This window comes from Protopterus annectens, chromosome 10.part0 (genome assembly GCF_019279795.1).
Source record: "Protopterus annectens isolate FY-2018-M chromosome 10.part0, PAN1.0, whole genome shotgun sequence".
Taxonomy (NCBI): Eukaryota; Metazoa; Chordata; order Ceratodontiformes; family Protopteridae; genus Protopterus; species Protopterus annectens.
Window position 1 is genome coordinate 718,866,114 of NC_056744.1, and position 18,872 is coordinate 718,884,985.

General features: G+C 39.8%; 1 protein-coding gene across 1 annotated transcript in view; it reads left to right on the forward strand.

Moving 5' to 3' along the window:
• LOC122813294 (protein FAM71B-like) overlaps positions 1–18,872 on the forward strand; it is a 421,918-nt gene that overhangs the window by 159,655 nt on the left and 243,391 nt on the right. The window contains exon 3 of the mRNA XM_044085544.1: positions 15,626–15,857. Coding sequence (XP_043941479.1) covers positions 15,626–15,857 — 232 coding nt within the window. The remainder of the gene's footprint in view (positions 1–15,625; positions 15,858–18,872) is intronic.

Consider the following 18,872-nt stretch of genomic DNA (forward strand, 5'->3'; position numbering starts at 1 on the left):
CCTAAGAGACACTTTCCTATTAAAGCCTCCATTTAAAGATCCAACCCCTCCTTGGGACTTGACCCTAGTTGTTCAGACACTGATACATTCTCCCTTCGAGCCCTCTGCAGAATGTGACCTGAAGTTTATATCCTGGAAGACACTCTTTTTGGTAGCCATTACCTCTGTCAGAAGGATTTCAGAGATTGAGGCCTTATCATCTGATCCTCCTTACCTTATTTTTCACAACAATAAGGTATCTTTGTGAATGAACCCCTCCTTTTTATCCAAGGTTGTATCAGAGACCAATATTAACCAGATGATTAATTTACCAGTTTTCTTCCCTAACCATTCTAACAAAGGAGAGTACACCTTGCATTTATTAGATGTCCATAGACAACTATCTTTCTATCTTCACAGAGCAAAAAACACAAGATGATCTAGTTAACTATTTGTTTCTTTCTCCAGTGCAAAGTTGGGCAAGGCAGTCAGTAAGATTACTCTCTGTAAGTGGCTGAAAGACTGCATTTCATTTATTTATGATAAGAATAATTTAACATTAATTAAACCTGTCAAAGCATATTCTACTAGGTCTACAGTCACTTCAGCTGTCTTTCAATCCAGAGCTTCAGTGGATGATATATGTGCAGCAGCGACTTGGGCTACTCCCCATACCTTTATTACGCATTATAAATTGCACCTTGTCTCTAGGGGATGATCATCCTTTGGCTCAATGGTGCTCAGGAATATCCTTCCATGACTCCACCTAAGATTTTAGGTAGCTGGGGACTCTGTCCCATCTGTCAAGGATGGAATAAAGATTGACGACATCAGATAAAGAAGTTATGTACTCAGCATAACATTCCATCTGTGTTGTCTGTCTTCATTCATCCTTGATGACTTCCCAGCCTCCATCCCCCGACCTTAAAGATTTTTGGTGGAGTGGATCACACTCACTTGAACTATTTTATCCAAGCACAGTAGATAAGGCTTCCTCCTAGCTTACCTTACACATATCTGTATGTATACAGTATATGATTTATATGTTTCGATATCTTTCTGCAAACTCGATCTGAGGTAATTTAGAGAAAGGGATTCTTGGTAGAGGTAAAACTCAACAGTTTTGGCTGGTATGAGCTGTAGTAACAGCTGAGTAGGTTCCGCTATCGGAACCAAACTCATCTGTCAAGGATAAATGAAGATAGACAACATAGATCGAACGTTATGGTAAGTACACAACTTCTTTTGTTATTTATTTTTATTTATTATTTGTTAACCGGGATAGAGCACTGATCTACATGGACCATTTCCAGGCTCAGCTATTAGTTTTGTCCATATATGCCAATATCATATAAGGACTATTGATTCATAGGTTCATAGTTAGGTACTAGACTATCTGCCCAAAGGCATTTATAAGCCTAGCCGGAATGTGTTGGCTTTCGCCACCCCCTTAAATTAGTTCCCTGTGCCTTTGTCCAGCAGATCCACTGAAGTGATCCCTGGGGTAAACTTCCTGTTTTCCATCCACTCATCAAGGTTTATCTTGAAGAGTGTTAGTGAAGAGCTGTGCCTAATGTAGATTGGAATCTTGTTCCAGAGCATGGGAAGTCTCTGGGACAGGAATCTAACCATCCAGCACGTCCTATTTATTGTTGTGGTGAGGTTTAGATCCCTAGAGGGTGTTGCTCGAGGGGATATGGTTTTCTTTAGGTGGAGCATGTCCATCAATTCTGGGTTGGACATGGCCTTGTATGTCAGGCAGAGATCACCTCTGAGTAGGCAGTATGCAACTGAGTACAGTTGGAGTTTCTTCAGTCGAGCTGCATAGGGCATCTGTTTGAGGCTGGTGATCTTCTTGGTGAGGTACTTCTGTGGTCTTTCCAGCTGTTGCAGGTGTCTTGTAAGGTACATCCCAAATGGGGCGTTGTACTCTATGATGGATCTGATGAGTGATGCGTAGAGGGGCACAATGACCTCTTTTGATCTGGATGCAAACCCTTTTGTGATTAGGTGGGCCACATAGAAAAATTTTCTAACCACTTTAGCAATGTGATTATCAAAGGAGAGATTACTATCTACTTGGGTCCCCAGATCCCTTATTTCGTCTTCCGTATTTAGCAGGCTACCACCTATGTGGTAATTTGTGGATACTTTGTTTTTTCCAAAGGGGATGACTGTGCACTTTTTGGCATTTAGCTTGAGGCCATGGTTTTGACACCAGGTATCTGTCTCAGTGAGACCCTTTTGGAGGATGTCTGTGTCAGCCGGAGAGTCAGTTATAGCCCCTAGTTTGCAGTCATCTGCGAACGTGGTCAGCCATAGTCCTCCTGTGCTTGCCTGTACCGCTGAGAAGTATATGCCGAATAGGAGGGGTCCTAGGACCTAGCCTGGGGAATGCCACTTGTAACCGGTTTAGAGTCAGACCTAGCTCCCGCAACTCTTACCATGTGGGTTCTGTCCGTGAGCCAGTTGGCAACCCATCTCATGACGTAGGGGTTTATGTTCAGGCTGGTGAGCTTGTGTATAATACCAGAATGGGGAATGGTGTCGAAGGCCTTTGTGAGGTCTAGGTAGGCTGTGTGGACCACCTTTCCCTCGCCTATAGCCTTGGTAACTGTTTCAAAGAAGTCCACCAGGTTTAGGAGGCATGATCTGACCTTAACAAAGCCGAACTGGGTAGGGTCCAGTGTTTGGAGGTTCCCAATGTCTCTGTTAATGACATCCACGATGATGTGCTCCATAGCCTTGTAGACCAAGCCAGTCAGGCTTATAGGGTGATAGTTCCCGGGGTCTGTTGTGGCTCCACCTTTGTGGAGAGGAATAACCGTTGCTGTGCACCACTCTATGGGCATGTAGCCTGTGGAGATGCTGAGTTTGAACAGTGTGTTTAGGTGAGGGGTTAGTTCATCTTTGAGCTCATGTAGAATGCAGCCTGGGACACCACTGATGCTGTGTTTTTGGCTTTGGAGAGGGCTATTTTAACCTAAGTGTCTGTGATTTCAGGGACACTACATTCTTCTGGTGTGGTTATGGGCACTTTTGGGGGTGAGAGGGGGGGTGAAGTTTGCACTGAACCTGTCTGCCAGGATGTTTGTGATATCGGTCAGTTCAGTGTATTTTGTGCCATTCTGCACTAACTCCAAACAGATCTGGGAATTGCCACTTAGATTCTTGACATAGCTAAAGAATGCCTTGTGGTTATCTTTGGAGTCCTTGGAAATTTTTCTTTCGAAGCTAGCCTTGGATGATTTTATGAGGGATCATAGTTTCTTACTGATACTGATCAAGGATGTCTTCCCCTTTTGGAATTTTACTCTTTTCTGTACTAGTTTCCTCCTTCTATTGCACAGCTTGTTTATGGCCAGGGTCCACCAGACTGGTTTCCTTTTCTTGGAGGAGAGAGTCTTGGTTTTGCTTGGGATAGCACGATCCATACATTCTTGTAGGTGTCCATAGAGTGCATCAGTAAAGGATTTTGCAGCTTGGGCAGTGTTATCCTTTAGCATGGGGGATTTTAAACGTTCCACCTCGATCTTAAGTAATGTGAAGTTTGCTTTTGAAAAGTTTTTTACAGTGGTTTCTTTGACCAGGGGTGGAGCAGAATGTGGATATCCAGAGTGATTAGTTTATGGTCAGATCTAACCAGCAAGGGGTTGACCTCCGGTGTTGAACAACGGTCGTCCATGTTGGTGATGACCAGGACCAGTATGTTGTCACCTCTGGTGGAGGTGTTGACCAGTTGATCCAGGGTGCTTGAGTTTATAAATTCTAGGAAATGTTGGGCAAGGGAGTTAGTACTTGAGTAGTTCTCCCAGTTAATGTTTGGGTAATTGAAATCACCCAATATCAGGGTGTTTGGTAGGACCATTATGTTTCCCAGTGTTTCCAGAAATGTGGAATGGGGGTCCTGGGACATGGTGGGCGATCTGTAGCAAGCTACAATTTGAATTGCAGTTCTGCCTGTTGTTAGTTGCACGTGGATGATCTCTGAAGCATCGTGTTGTGTCACTAACCTGGAGGTGTGGGTATCCTTGATGAATATGGATATGCCTCCTCCTTTTGTATTTCGTTCCGGGTTTTGTGGCCGAAATGTATGGTATGAGTTGTAGCCTGGTAGTGCTGGGGTGTTCTCTGGAGCCTTAAACCAGGTTTCTGTTACTGCACATATATTGATTTTCGTCATACTGAGGAGTGCCTCAAGTGCGTGCATTCTGAGGTTTAGACTTCTGGCATTGAGTAGCATTACCCTCAGTTTTTTGTTACTTGTGCTATTTACAGCGTGGGTTTGTCTTTTGAGACTTGCCTAAAAAAGGCACAATGGGGGTGGCAAGAGCCTTGGCCAGTATTCGAAAGCCTAAGAGTGACAGGTGGAAGCCGTCTCTAGTGAAGCAGCGTGGCTTGTAGAGCATGTCATCCCAGGCTGACAGACACTGGATCCCCTTTGAATGACACCAGAAGCTTAGCCAATTGTTGAAATTAGAATGAAAGCTAATACAGCCCCTTGGCTCTCTCTTGAAACTAAAAAACTAATGCTCTCTAGAAATAAGGTCTGGGCCAAATGGAGACGCCATAGAAACAGCTCTGCTTTCTTTACTTCTCCCAGCTTAGGAATCTTACCAAAAAAGCTATAATCACTGATAAAAGAAAATACTACTGTGAACTTCAAGAAACAAATTTCAATAAGCCTAAGCAATTCTGGTCATCAGTCAACAGACTTCTTTCACCAGGAACAACCAAAACTCTCTCCCCCCTTGATGCTGACCCTGACACCCCTCTCCTAACTGCATATGCCTTTAACTCTTTCTTCTCTGAAACTATTCATTCTCTTGCGAGACAACTGAACACCAACAACTTCTATCCCCCTAATAATCTAGTAGATTCTTCTTACAACTTTTCTCTACAACCTATCCCTACCTCCTTCATCTACAAACTAATTCACAAACTGAAACCTTGTACCCCCTCTGCTGACAAACTCCCTTCTCTTTATCTTCAAAAGTCTGCCAAAGAAATTGCTTACCCAATATCTATACTCATTAATAGGACAATCCAAGAGGGAACCATCCCTGATATCTGGAAAGTCTCTCATATTATCCCGCTACACAAAGGTGGTAACTCTATTGACTACTCTAACTTTAGACCAATTGCTCTTCTGTCACCCCTAGGAAAAATCATTGAGAAATGTATTCATCAGCAACTTGTACAGTATCTCTCCTTACACAACATAGTAGCTAATTGTAAACACGGCTTTAGACCTCATCATAGCACCACCACTGCCCTTCTGTCCTTTGTAGACACCATCAATAAGAATCGTAACAATAACCTTCTCTCTTCTGCTCTATTCATTGACCTCTCCAAAGCCTTCGACATGGTCAACCACTCTTCCTTAATCCACATCCTTGAATCCCTCTCATTTGATAACCTTGCCATTAAATGGTTTAGTTCTTATCTGAGTAACAGACAGCAAGCCGTTCTTTGGGATAACCACATCTCTTCATTACTGCCCATCTCCATCGGAGTCCCTCAAGGCTCTATTCTTGGTCCACTTCTTTTCTCCCTCTATATTAATGATCTTCACACTGTAATCCCTCAAGCTACCTGTATTCAATACGCTGACGACTCTACCATTATATGTTCAGCTTCCTCCTCCTCAGATTTAATCTCTCTAACTCAAAATATTTTTAATACAGTAGAAACATGGTTTACTAGACGGTACCTCCTTCTGAACACTAAAAAAACCAAACTTCTCCTCTTCTCCCCTACCACTCGAACCTCTTCACCAAACTTCACCATCTTGTCTAACAACGCCACTGTCATCTCTCCTGACTCCACAACTAAACTGTTAGGTATAACCATCGATAACAATCTCACTTTTGATCAACACATCAACATCACCATCAAATCAGTTAACAGAAAAATAGGATCCTTATACCGTATTAAACCTTTTTTAACCCCAACTACCAGAGTTACTATTGCCCACTCCCATCTTTTATCCACTCTCTTTTATGCCTCACCAATCTTAACCAACCTTAAGAAAACTAACCTAAACAAACTAGCTATTTGCTGTAATAACATCGCCCGCTTCGCCACAAGTAACCCTTTCAGAACCCATCACTGCCATAACTTGAAACTTCTAGGCTGGCTTGAACTACAAAACTACCTTACAACCGCACAACTCACTATTGCCCACAAAATACTACACCAACCTGATAACACCCCTATACTCTCACAACTCTTAGTCCCCTATAGCAATCTTACCTCCCTTCGATCCTCCTGTAAACTCTTGGCCAGTTCTATTAAGTCTAACAACTCAGCTGGTGACTCCTTATTTACTAATTCTGTAGGTAGAATTTGGAATCTCTTACCTAGGGAAATTACACAGATTACTTCCTTACCCCTCTTCAAACAAAAAATTAAACTGTACTTCCAAAACCACTGGCTTTGTTCTTGTAGTACACCAGACTAACTTCTCCTCTCCTTATCTCCCTCCTTTCTCCTACTACTATGTTTATCTTAGTCAGTCTAGCTAATACCTTTTATCCTTTCACCCTTGAACTTCTTTCCTCTCTCTGACCTTCTCCTTTCTTTCTCTCCCCCCTCTTCTCTTTGCCTTCTCTGTCTCTTTCTTTTCCCTATCTTCTGCCTTACCTCATCTTCCTCTCTTCTAACTTGTGTGACACCCCTCTTCCTTTTGTCCTTTGTACCCTAATCTCTCTCCATATTTTAATATGCTTTTTATTTTCTTTTTCCAAATTTATATCCTCTCTAATTGACTTTGTATTTTGTCATTATACAATTGTATGGCTTGTCTATTTCTTGTCTTTCTTTTGAGTTTATCAATTAATTAGTTTTTTACTAACTTGTTTTAATGTTGTATTCTTGTGTGGAGCTTTTCTCCCTGGGCCTCTACTGAAAATGGAAATATATCCAGCTAGACTAGCCCGGTCAACAAATGTAAAATAAATAAATAAATAAAATTGATAATTTTTTCTTTATACCATGGTATCATTCTTGGTGAGGGCATGATGCTACTCAGTGTCAGGGTCATACCTCCCTGGGCTACTTGATCAGAGAGCTCTTCCATATCTCTTTTCATGTAGTCCAGGGAGGTACGGCTCAGGTCATTCACACCAACATGGACAATGACAGAGTCGTATTTGTACTTGTTCTGGAGAGACCTGAGTGCTTGTGTTATGTGGCGGATCCTGGCACCCGACAGGCAGCTAACAATAACCTTCTCCTTGTTCAGCCTGGTGAGTGGGACATCAGTGTGCCTGACTATAGAGTCTCCTATTACTAGTATGTTGGGTATGTTATTTTGTCTTAAGGGCTGTGATTGTGTGGCACACTGGTTTTGTGAAGTATGTGTTTCATGGTTTGTGTTGGGGGGGTGGAGGTTGCTTGGATGTCTGCTTTGGAGGTCTCTGTTGCTTTAGCAGATTTTTATTTAGAGTATGTTTTTGTGTATTTATGTGTGTTTTTTGCTGGTGCTGGTTTCATAGTTCTATGTGAGACTGGTGGTGTGATGCAAGTAATTCCCTTCTCCTCTTGACTGTCTGGTCCAGTCTTGGGCTGAGAGAGCTTTGCCTCCAGTTTGGCTGTATAATTGCATCTCTCGCATGTATTAGTGTTTGGTGGTAGGAGGAGAGGGTTGTCTGTGTACATGAGGCAGTTGTAACATTGCCTCAAAATACCCAGATTCACCAGTTGGACAGGAGAGTACACCTGAAACTGCCCTTTGGACATGCTTGGATAGGTACAGTGACCTGTTTTACTGATTGGCTGGTAAGGTTGACTAGAGAGCCTTGTCCTTCTCTACAGTATAGGGGGTTAGTGCTGAGGTTTATTAGTGCTTGCTATGAGTTTTGAGCAAGTGCTGGGCTGAGAAGTGAATGGTTTGAGTGCTTAAGTTGAAAGTTTGTCTAGTCCCGAAGGAAAAATTGAAGAGTAGACTTTGTGGAGCTGGGAATAATTATACCCTAGATACCCGGTGCACAAAACCGTGCTAATGCGGGTTTTATAGCAGGAAAATGAAAGAGATAGAAATTAGCTCAAACTGGCCAATAAACTACTAATGTCTGGGCAGAAACAACTCCTCCAGGGACAGATAGGCTGCTCAAATCTCCCCTGTCTCACAGGTGAACAGAGAAACTTCCTTCTATCCAAGTAAGGTATGGGCAAACACAGAAACTTGTAACACAGCCCTGAATTCAGCACTAACCTGAAAACTGGAGTATACTAACTTAGAAAGGCGGGAAAACAAGTTTTTTTTTGTTTTTTTTTTCCAGAAAATAAAGCATATACAATAAAAAAAAACACTTTAAATGCACAGAAATGGCTATCACACTTGAGTGTGTAGCCTACAACAGTTAAACAGATAATTTAAACACAAAAACATCTTTGTTAAAATGCAGACAGTAAAATAAGTACAATATGTAGCTGAAACAAGTTTTTAAATCACAGAAACTCTAAAAAATCGGCGTTTTAGGCAGAATTAGCTAAAGGCAGCAAGAAAATGCAGAAAAATTATACTTAATCACTCCAAAGTCTCTCTTTTGTCTCTCTGCTGCTGTAGAACTCTGCAGGGCACCAGGCAGGAGCTTGCTGAGCTGTATACATGCACAAAAACCTTGCAAATGCGGGAAATGAAAGAGATAGAAATTAGCACAAAATGGCCAATAAACTAATTTCTAGGCTGAAACCACTCCTCCAGGGACAGATAGGCTGCTCAAAGCTCCCCTCTGTCACAGGTAAATGTACAAGTAGCATAACTAAATAAGAGTTTTTTTAAGTTATCTGAGAAGCTTCATTCCTATATATAGTATTGTTAAGACATTAAAGTGTAGTGCTGAAGTGCCATTCAGTGTTGCTTACAAACAGCCAGACATGACCAACATGTTTACTAGGAAAACTGAAGTGGCATCTGTCCCCTACTCTGCAGTATAAGCTACTCCATCTACATTTGTATGTATAGTGCACGAGATCTATAACTACAACTATGATTTGGAAAATGCAAGCTGTTGGGCATTACAGCAGATAAATTTGCCTTTTCCTATACAGTTGCAATTATTATGCACATTTGTAGGGAATGACTAGTCAGATTATTATTTTGCCCATTATTTTAGCCTAGAGCTGAAGTATTTATTTGTTTGATTATTAATGTATTTATTTATTTATTTGTTTGTTTTTGTTACTGGGAAAGTTCTGCTGAGTCATGCAACACCCCTTTTCTCTGGAAGCCCGTGGAGAAGAGCTCCATTTTATAAAGTGGAAATACTTATAGAAAGAAACATTTGTCTGTTTGTGTCTTTCGGCTTTTACCAGTTAGGGGTTGCCACAGCGGAACTCTGGTCTGCTAATGATTGGCAGTAGATTTTTACGTACTGGCTTGTCGGGCCTAATGCACAACCTTCAACGAAGGAACGTCCATTCACGCATGTCGCTACACAGAAAATGCTCTAACTGAGAATCGAATGGGCAACGTCTAACTGTGAGGCGACAACGCTACCGCAGTATACTTATAGAAAGAAACATTAATAGCTAAAATTTGCAAAAAGGTCTTCCACAGCGACAAAACAACTAAATTACTGAATAAAATATTAACATAAAAGACTGATAGTGAAATATAGCTTAATTGTACATAGAGTAAGGGAAAATAGATACAAACATTTCTATGAACAGAGTAAAGACTTCTACGAATACGATACATATGTACATTTCTATGAGAAATAGTGGCCTTCGAGAAAAAAATGAAGTAGAGATAGAAGGATTATTTAGTGGAGAGATGAAAGCTGAGTAAATGAATGATAGAGAAAGAAAGAGAGAGAGGAAAAGGAGATGCTGTAAACATAGGTGTGATGAAAACATTAGCAAACTGTATACATTGTAAAGATGATGTAAAATAAGTAAGAGAACCAGGAGTAGACTACTGTTAAGGAGGGATTTATCACCGAGCTGGAAAGTGAATGACAACTTTGAGGAAGTTTCTGCTCTGTAAAGCAATTTGTTAAACAATGTAGAGATGTTATCATGTAAGCTAGAGACCCATATTATATTATGATGTAGACTGGACCTAGCAGGAATATGGAAATGTGAGTGTCAAGCTGGTGGTATCTTCAGCTGGGTAAAGAAAATTAACAGAGATAGCGGGCTAGAATGAAATTAAAGTGAAGAATTTGACTAGGGTGGTTGGGATGGAAAAGGGAGGACATTTGTCACAGTTTGGGAGGTTGGAAGTTTAGGAGGGCTATTAAAGCAGTTATGGGATATGGGAGATGGAACTGAGTAGAGGCAGTTTTAGTGAACATTTAAAAGTGTGATGGTTTTCATGTCTGTTGCTGAGGGGAAGGGTATTCCAAAGTTTGGCTACATAGTTGAAGTAGTGAGCCCCCCTGTGTGAGTTAGTGACTTTTAAGTTGCAAACTACATGCATATTTTTGAATCATAAAGATCTGGGTGGTGTGTGCTATTGTAACAGCTAGCTCTGAGCTTGACATTTCTAAGGTTTGAATAGTATTTTGTGGGCCATTTTTACCTGCATGACTTTGAGGTGGTTAGGAAGCTCCACCTGTGAAAGGTTTTGGAGTGTATACAGTGATGGATTTAATTGGGTAGATGTGCTACAAATTTGGCTATTTTATCGCAGAATTGGTTGAGTGTGGCCAGAAGGGTGGAGTGGATGTTAATGAGGATAGGGGAGACATACAGAAGGCTAGGTAAGAGATAGGCTATAGCTGTTGTTCTGTAAGCTTATTGAGAGAGACATTGACTGACCTTCTACCTGATTCCCAGTTTTCTGTGAATTTTATTTTGATGGAACATTGAATGTGGGCATCAAATTTGAATTATTGTCAGTGGTAAGACCAGGTAACTTTGTATTAAGGACAGTACTCAAGAAACTGTGAACTGTCTTGTGCTGTACTTAGGAGATTTAGGTGTGAAAGTTATTTGTTTTGTTTTGTTTTTTTAGGATTCAGCAATAGTTGAGAACTGGCCAACCATTTCTCAATGATGGTAAATGGAAGCTGTTTGAGGATCTATAATTCAGGTATGGTAGATGCTGAACAGATGAGGACTGAGTCATCTGCATATCATATAGGAGTGGATTGTCCAGAAGCTGAACTCAGGTTATTAACCTTATGTAAGGTCAACATTTTGAATTTTGGAACTTTCAAATACAGGTTTAGAAATGAAAGATCTAGTACTGGTCTCTAACAGGCCTCTTTCTTTGGTACCAGAAACATTCTGAAAAAAAAGCCTTTGCCCATTTGAATTATGGGCACTGGTTCTGTGATTCCTTGGGTGTGCAAAGACTGAAGAAACAGAAGAAAATATTCTGTTTACTTCAGGGGGTGGTGAAGTTTTTGTATCCTGTGCAATCTGCCACTCTCCTATATATCGGACAACTGTTCCTGCCTTCTTATCATGGGGACCGAAGTTGTGCTATGTCTTTAGTTAGGTCCATTGGGTCTGCATGTCAAGTAGGGGCAGAGCAGAAACAGGAAGTTCAGCTAGCAAATTCTGCTTACACTAGAAAAGACACTACCAATGATCTACAGAACAGCTGGGAAGGAATCAGGTCAGTCTCTTATGGCTTATCTTTTAACTTGGTCATGAAGATCTGAGTTTTTTTTTAAGAGATCGGACTACCATTTTCCCCAGCTGTTGCCGTTTTATTCCCATTGTTGCCCCTTGAAGCTACAACATAGTAACTACACTGCATGAAGTCAGCTATCAGCAGCTCCCCAGGGAGGGAATGGAAGCTTCGGCCTATAGGAGATGATCACAGATTGCTCAACCAGTAGCTCCACTTGTGGAAGAATAATAGATTTTGCAACATGTATCTTAAGTCTCCACTGTCTTTGATTTCACAAAATGTCCTTGATTTTTCTTTTTGTTGTATGTTTGGTCTGTCCCTCTCAAAATTTGTGGTTTTCTAGCAAATTATTAAGGATGTTAGTCACTAAATAATGACAGGCACATTTTTTGATACAGACTTTGATTCATGTATGGGAAACTGACATTTGCAAATGTGGTAACAACAGTCGGGTGTCTCAAAGGCTAATGAGCTGCTTACTTGATATCACATCTTACGAACGCACTACCCGTGAGTTAATGCAGCAACAGTTTAGCATTTAATATTATCTTATTTCCACAAGTCATTTCTGGCATTGTTTTGCGTTTGGCATCCCCACATTTATATTACTGCTTTTAATAGTGTACAGGGATTGTACATCCAAAGTACACAAATATGAGTCATTGGTTACCTGCAAGTCATTAATAAGTTGTAGAAACTCAACAGAATCTTTAATATGAGCCCTCACTAATTGTAAAAGAGGTTTTACTTGTTTTTCTAAATAGACAGACAAGGGTTCCATAAGGGAGCCTCGTCCAGAAACCTTTGGTCTCCCTGGAGGATTTGTACATGATTTGTATATTTTTGGCACAAGTTAAAACCACTGTGGTTTAGGATCTTTCACTATAAGATGTCTTAATATATCATCTTCAATCATACCTCAGTTTTTTGCTTCATTTAAAAACTTGTCAACGAACGTTTTAAAGTTTGCCCCTGGATCAACAGGCAGCTTACAATAAGAAACCACATCAAGTTCAGGTTTTACTTCCCTATCATAGTCAGTAGAATCCAATATAACCACTGCCCTACCCTTATCTGCATTGCCCACCACTGTTTGATCATTATTAACAAACTTATGTAAAGGCATTAAATGTTTTTCATTGAAATTATTATTATAATTTCTAAAGGTTCTATATCATAACCCCGAAAAGTCAGCTCAGCGAATGGCATTTACATCAAAAATGCCATTCGTTGAACTCGTTCTTGTGGGGGGCTGCGTCCCCACACCCCCCACTAATTATATATACCAACTCCAAGATCGCACTACAGTGAGGAAAGGGCAAATTTTCCGATCTTCACTGAATGGCATTTTCGATGTAAAATGCAGTTTGCTAAACTGACTCTTCAAACATGTGACATAGATCCATTTCTAAAAATGGTATTTTGACTTACATGGAGGTCTCAAACCATTTGTTGTTCAAAAATTTTCACTGCTGGGTGGTAGGGAGGCTGGAATGTGGATTTCTTCAAAGAAAAAGAGGTGTCTGACCTTATTCCCACTTCTTCTCTCTGACTATAATAATATCTTAAGTTTAAGTTGCAACAAAAACTTTTAATGCCCAAAATGGTAGAGTATTGTGATGTATAAAATGATGGAGCAAATCCTAACCCTGTATTCAATACTTCCATTTCATCATTTGAAAATGCAAAAGATGATAAATTTACAACCAACTGATGTTCATCAGGTTCACTCTGCTCTCAATCAAAAATCACTTCATCATTTTCTTGAAGAGACCAACGAGTGCCTCAAACATGGAATCAAGTGCATCAGACTTTTTGTCCAATTATTCTAATACGGTTATGGAAACAGATATAGCAGGTAGTACTGATGCCATTTTGCCCTCAAATAAGAAATCTAGGGGCTCCATAGATATACAGGAAGGAAGCATAGAAACAGAAGTCGAAGAAACTTTCAAGAAAATGATGAAGTGATTTTTGCTTCAGAGCACAGTGAAGCTGATGACATCAGTTGGTTGTAAATTCATCATCTTTTGCATTTTATATAGCATTTGCCTACCCAAATGATGAAAACATTGTCCACAAATGCTTGTAGTATTTCATATATAGACCTAGTTTTTCATCTGTTTAATACAGCAGTTTTCAGTTTATTAGTGCATAACAGCATGCGTCCAATGGGGTCTACTTTAGCCGCTCGAAAGCCGAAAAACCCGAATACAGGTAGCATGACACGTAAAGAGCGAACTGCGAATACGGCGAACGAATGAAACCACGAAAGTGGAAATATCGAATTCGCATAGTTGGCCCGTCTGCGGTATAGCTCCGTAAGGTAAGTGTGCGATAGTTACAGACCTTGGGGTTAAGGTAAGTGCATAGGTAGGTAGTGTATGTAAGGTTTTGTGTAGGTAATGTATGTAAGGTTTAGTCTAGGGTTTTGTTAAGTGTATGTGTGGGGAATATTTAGTTTGTTTGGGTATAGCTCCATGGGGGAAGTGTGCGATAGTTACGGACCTTAGGGTTAGGGAGGGGTTAAGGATAGTGCATAGATAGTTGTGTATGTGGGGTTTAGTGTAGGGTTAGTAGTAGGGTTTTGGTGCTTTAATTTAGGGTTAGAAGTAGGGTTTTGGTTAGTGTATATATGTGTTGTTTTTATTGTATTTGGGTAGGTAGTGTGTTGCGGGTGGTGGGTTGGCCGACTATGACGGTTCGAGGGTTGAAATTCTACGGTTTAGTACATTCGACATATTCGCGGTTCGCTCTTTATGTGTTGTGCTATTTGTATTCGGGGTTTTCAGATTTTGGGAGGATAAAGTAGACTCATCCAAGGCATATATACAATAACATCCTTAAAGGCCAAATGTTTAGAAACTCCAGACTGCACACAAAAGATCAGAACTTTGAAGAGGTGATTTCCTCTTTGGGACTGCAATTCATATCTAGAGAATATAAACACAAAGAGTTCATACATCAGATGAATGAAATAAGGAAACAGACTAACACATGGAAACTCTTCTTTTTATGTGAATAATAATATGTCAGCAAGCAATACTGATGAGCATCTACCCAAGGCCACACATGTTGTTTTTGTCTTTCGGCTTTTCCCAGTTAGGGGTCGCCACAGCGGAACTCTGGTCAGCTAATGATTGGCAGTAGATTTTCACGAACGCCGAGATGCCAGCTCAACGTTCAAATTTCAAAGAAGGCACGCCCATTTACGCATGTCTTTCAAATGCCCACCCAACCGCGGGGAGGACATGCAGACTCTACAGAGAAGGCACTCCCCACACTCCAGCCGAAAATCGAACAGGAGACCCTCTTGTTGTGAGGCAACAACAGTACCGCTGCACCACCGCAAAATATTCTAGCAACACTCGTTATGTATGCAACATTATTAGGAACAACTGAAAAGTCTTGGTCAGCAATGAAAAGATAAGAGTGAATGCTGTAATTAAATCAAAAGGTGCTTCAACAAAGTATTAGTTTAAGGGTGTGCACACACAATAAAGTATTAGTTTAAGGGTGTGCACACTTATGCAACCAGCGTATTGTACTTTTTTTTTATTTTTTAATATTTTTTTCCCCTAACAGATTTGTTTGTTTTTCAATTGAATTGTACAGGTTACAGGTCACATTAAAGGTGGGAAAAGTTTTGAAATGATTTATTGTGGTCTCATTTTTTTATATCACAAAAACCTGGCATTTTAACAGGGGTGTGTAAACTTTTAATATCCACTATATATGTGTGCCTGTAGATATATATATATATATATATATATATATATATATATATATATATATATATATATATATAAATGCGTGTACAGAGATAGGGGTGTATATATATATATATATATATATATATATATATATATATATATATATATATATATAAATTCGTGTACAGAGATAGAGGTGTGTGTATGTGTGTGTGTGTGTATGTATATATATATACAGAGAGTGAGCGAGAGATGTAGCTGTGGAAACAGGAGAATGTATTTTCTTAGCATACTAGAAAAAAAGTGGAAGTAACTAAGTGAAGTATTTTGTTTATTTTAGGCTTTTCCCTTTGCAATTTGTGAAACTTTCAGTTCACACAAGAGTGGAGTACTGCCTGAATTTGAAGCCAGCCTGTGGGGACCCCGTTTTCCTGAAGCTCTTTACTGAATATGCGGACATGAATAAGGTTTTTAATAAGTGGCTGAGGTTAATTCAAATGCTGCACTCTGCTAATCTGGCCCAGTACAATTCCTCCAAATCTGTTACTGTATCACATGGTACTGCTTTACAGGTAAGAAAAAGGTATTTCAGCAACTCAAATTCATGGTGGAAAATTATCTTGATTATCATTGCAGTAGCTTATTTCAGTGAGGACTCTCAGGTCACTTAACTAAATTTTGGGTTTTCTTGTTTACGTCATCTTGGGAATCAAGAGGTACTTTCCAAACAGTGAAGACGACATGCCTAAGTGTTTATTTATTTGTCTTTAGATAACCATGAAAGTCCAACTGAGTCAGTGGTCCATTTTCAGCGGAGGCCCAGGCAGAAAAGCTCCATGACAGGTTTAAAAACATTTAAACAGTAGCTGATGAGTAATTATATACAAGGGGAGAATTCTCCATAACAGATAAAAACAGATTGAAATACATATACAGAAATATTACTAGAGTAAATAGCAATCAAGAATACCATAGGTACTGTAAGTAGCAAGACACTTAGCAGAAGTGGATAACCTGTGTCAAGTAAACTAAATGCATAGTTATTTAAAATATTGACTATATGTGTAATAATATATTGGCTGTGGGAAATAATTGAGTATTCGACTGCCAAAATAGACAGAGAAATGGAATGAGATGAGGTGGAGTAATAAGCAGAAGGGAGAATTAAGGACATAGAGAGATATGATTAGTATTAGAAAGATGAGAATGTTATGGAAGGACATGAGAGAGGAAAATAAATAAGTGTTGGCTTCAGTGGTAAAAGAGCATATATGAGTAGTATGATATCATTAAAGTGAGAGCTTCGTTTGATGTTAGGCCATTATTACCTGCTAATATATTAAGATGTTAGTGAATTCAGAGTGAGAAAGGCATAGTTATAGTGAGTAGGTGGGCATGCATCTGTTTTGAGGGTTGTGCATGTACAGATCCACGTTTCAGATACATATTTTTTTAGACTGGTCTTGAAATTGGAAAGGTTGCTAATATGTTTAAGGTGTAAGGGGTTAGAGTTCCATGAGTGGGCTACATAGCTGGACTTAAAAGAGATTCCTGCTGACAGGTATGATTTATAGGTAGTGAGGAGCATTTTGTTTTCAGATCAAAGTGGCCTAGCAGGCATGTATGCAATAAGTCTAGTAGTACTTTACTTTGTTCTGGTTTGTACATTAATTTGTGGACTAGGAACAGTTGGGTAAAAGTGGGTTGCTTAAGTAATTCAAGTCAATTGAGCTGTTTTATGGCTAAGCAGTGATGGGTTTATTTGACGAGTTAGTGGCAGATTTTGCTGTTATATTGTAGTACTGGTTTAGTTTATTTTGGATGGAAACTTGAAGGTTAAACAGTACTGAGGAGCCATGTAGTAAAGTAGCAAGGAGTTTAGAAGCCAGGAGTTTCCTGAATGAATTAGTTGTCGTTTTTTGTTCTATCAAATGTTCCTAATTTTTGGTGAGTTTTTTTAATAGACTGTTGCTATTTCATGTTAACATCAATTGTCATGCCTAGCAGCTTGGTAAGAGTAATGACTTTTATAGGGGTGTTATCAGACACTGCTCTTGAACAATTTTGTTTGAGGTGTGCAAGAGCTTTTGGGAAGAATAGAAGCAGCTTTGTTAATTGAGTAGTTAGGTGTCACTGAATCAGCCTTCAACTGATGAAAATGACTCTTGGCTGAGGTGTTATACAGTAATTAGGTTATTGGCAGAAGAGATTAATGTGGAATCTTCAACACATTTTATGAGGGATGTTTGATATTTGGCTGAGTATAGGTTATTGGTAAATAAGTGAGCCGTGGTGGTGCAGCGGTAGCATTGTTGCCTCACAGCGAGAGGTTCTCCCATTCAGTTCTCGGCTGGAGTGTGGGGAGTGCCTTCTGTGTGGAGTCTGCATGTCCTCCCCACGGTTGGGTGGGTGTTCGAAAGACATGCTTAAATGGGCGTGCCTTCTCTGAAGGTTGAACGTCGAGCTGGCACCTCGGCGTTTGTGAAAATCTACTGACAATCATTTTCGGACCGGAGTTCCGCTGTGGCAACCCCTAACCGGGAAAAGCCGAAAGACAACATGTTGAAAAGTAGTGGTCCCAGTATGGAACTTTGGGGAACACTGTTTTGATGAGTAGGAAGGATGAGTAAGAATTTTTCCAGTTAACAGACAGAAGTCTATTGAAAGGTAGCTAGAGAACCAATTGGCAGAGGTGTTTGACAGGCTAAGTGAAGACGGTTGTTTTAGAAGAAAAGTATGTGAAATGGTGTCAAAGACCTTAGACAGATTCAGAATCATGACAGAAACCAGTAGGCCTTTGTCTCTGGTTTGTTTAATAGTGTTGGTGAAGTTTAAGAGAGCTGTGGTAGTTCTATGCCGTGGTCTGAAACCATGTTGTATGGGGGTAAGGATAGTGTTTGCTTGTAAATGACTCATTAATTGATTATGAATGCATTTTCAAGGATTTTTGAAAGGGGGAGAGAATGGCAGTGGGACTAATGTTGGATATATCATTGGTATTACCTCCCTTGTGAAATAGGATAATGTAAGATTTTTTCCATAACGCTGGGACATGTGATTCCTGAATAGACCTATTTATGAGATTGGATATGGGAAAGGAAATTGAGCTGGCTGCTGTTTTTAAGAAATCACCAGGAATTCCATCTGAAGCAAGTGTACTTGGTTTAATTTGTTTGAGGTGTTTCTTTATTGTTATGGTAGATACTGTTTGAAAGGAGAAAGAGTGAGTATTAATGGAACTAGAAGGTGAGACTGAGTGGGATGTGGCCAGATTATTAGAGGAAGTCAATGTGTTTTGAGTTTCATTGCAAAGTAGTTTAGCAATGCTAGAGATAAAGTGATCATTGAACTTGTTAGTTCAGTGATGGCAAACCTATGATACGTTATCAAAGGTGACACACCACAACATTTTGGATGACACACCAGCATTCACCAGCACCCAAGTTACCAAAGAAACTGAATGAATAAAACTACAAGAAATATGTGACCCTGCACTTATCCATTAAAACTCAGCAATAAAAAAGTCATTAATTGATGTTAATCAAATCAAATGCAATGTGTTTCATATTTTTCAGTTCAATTTAAAA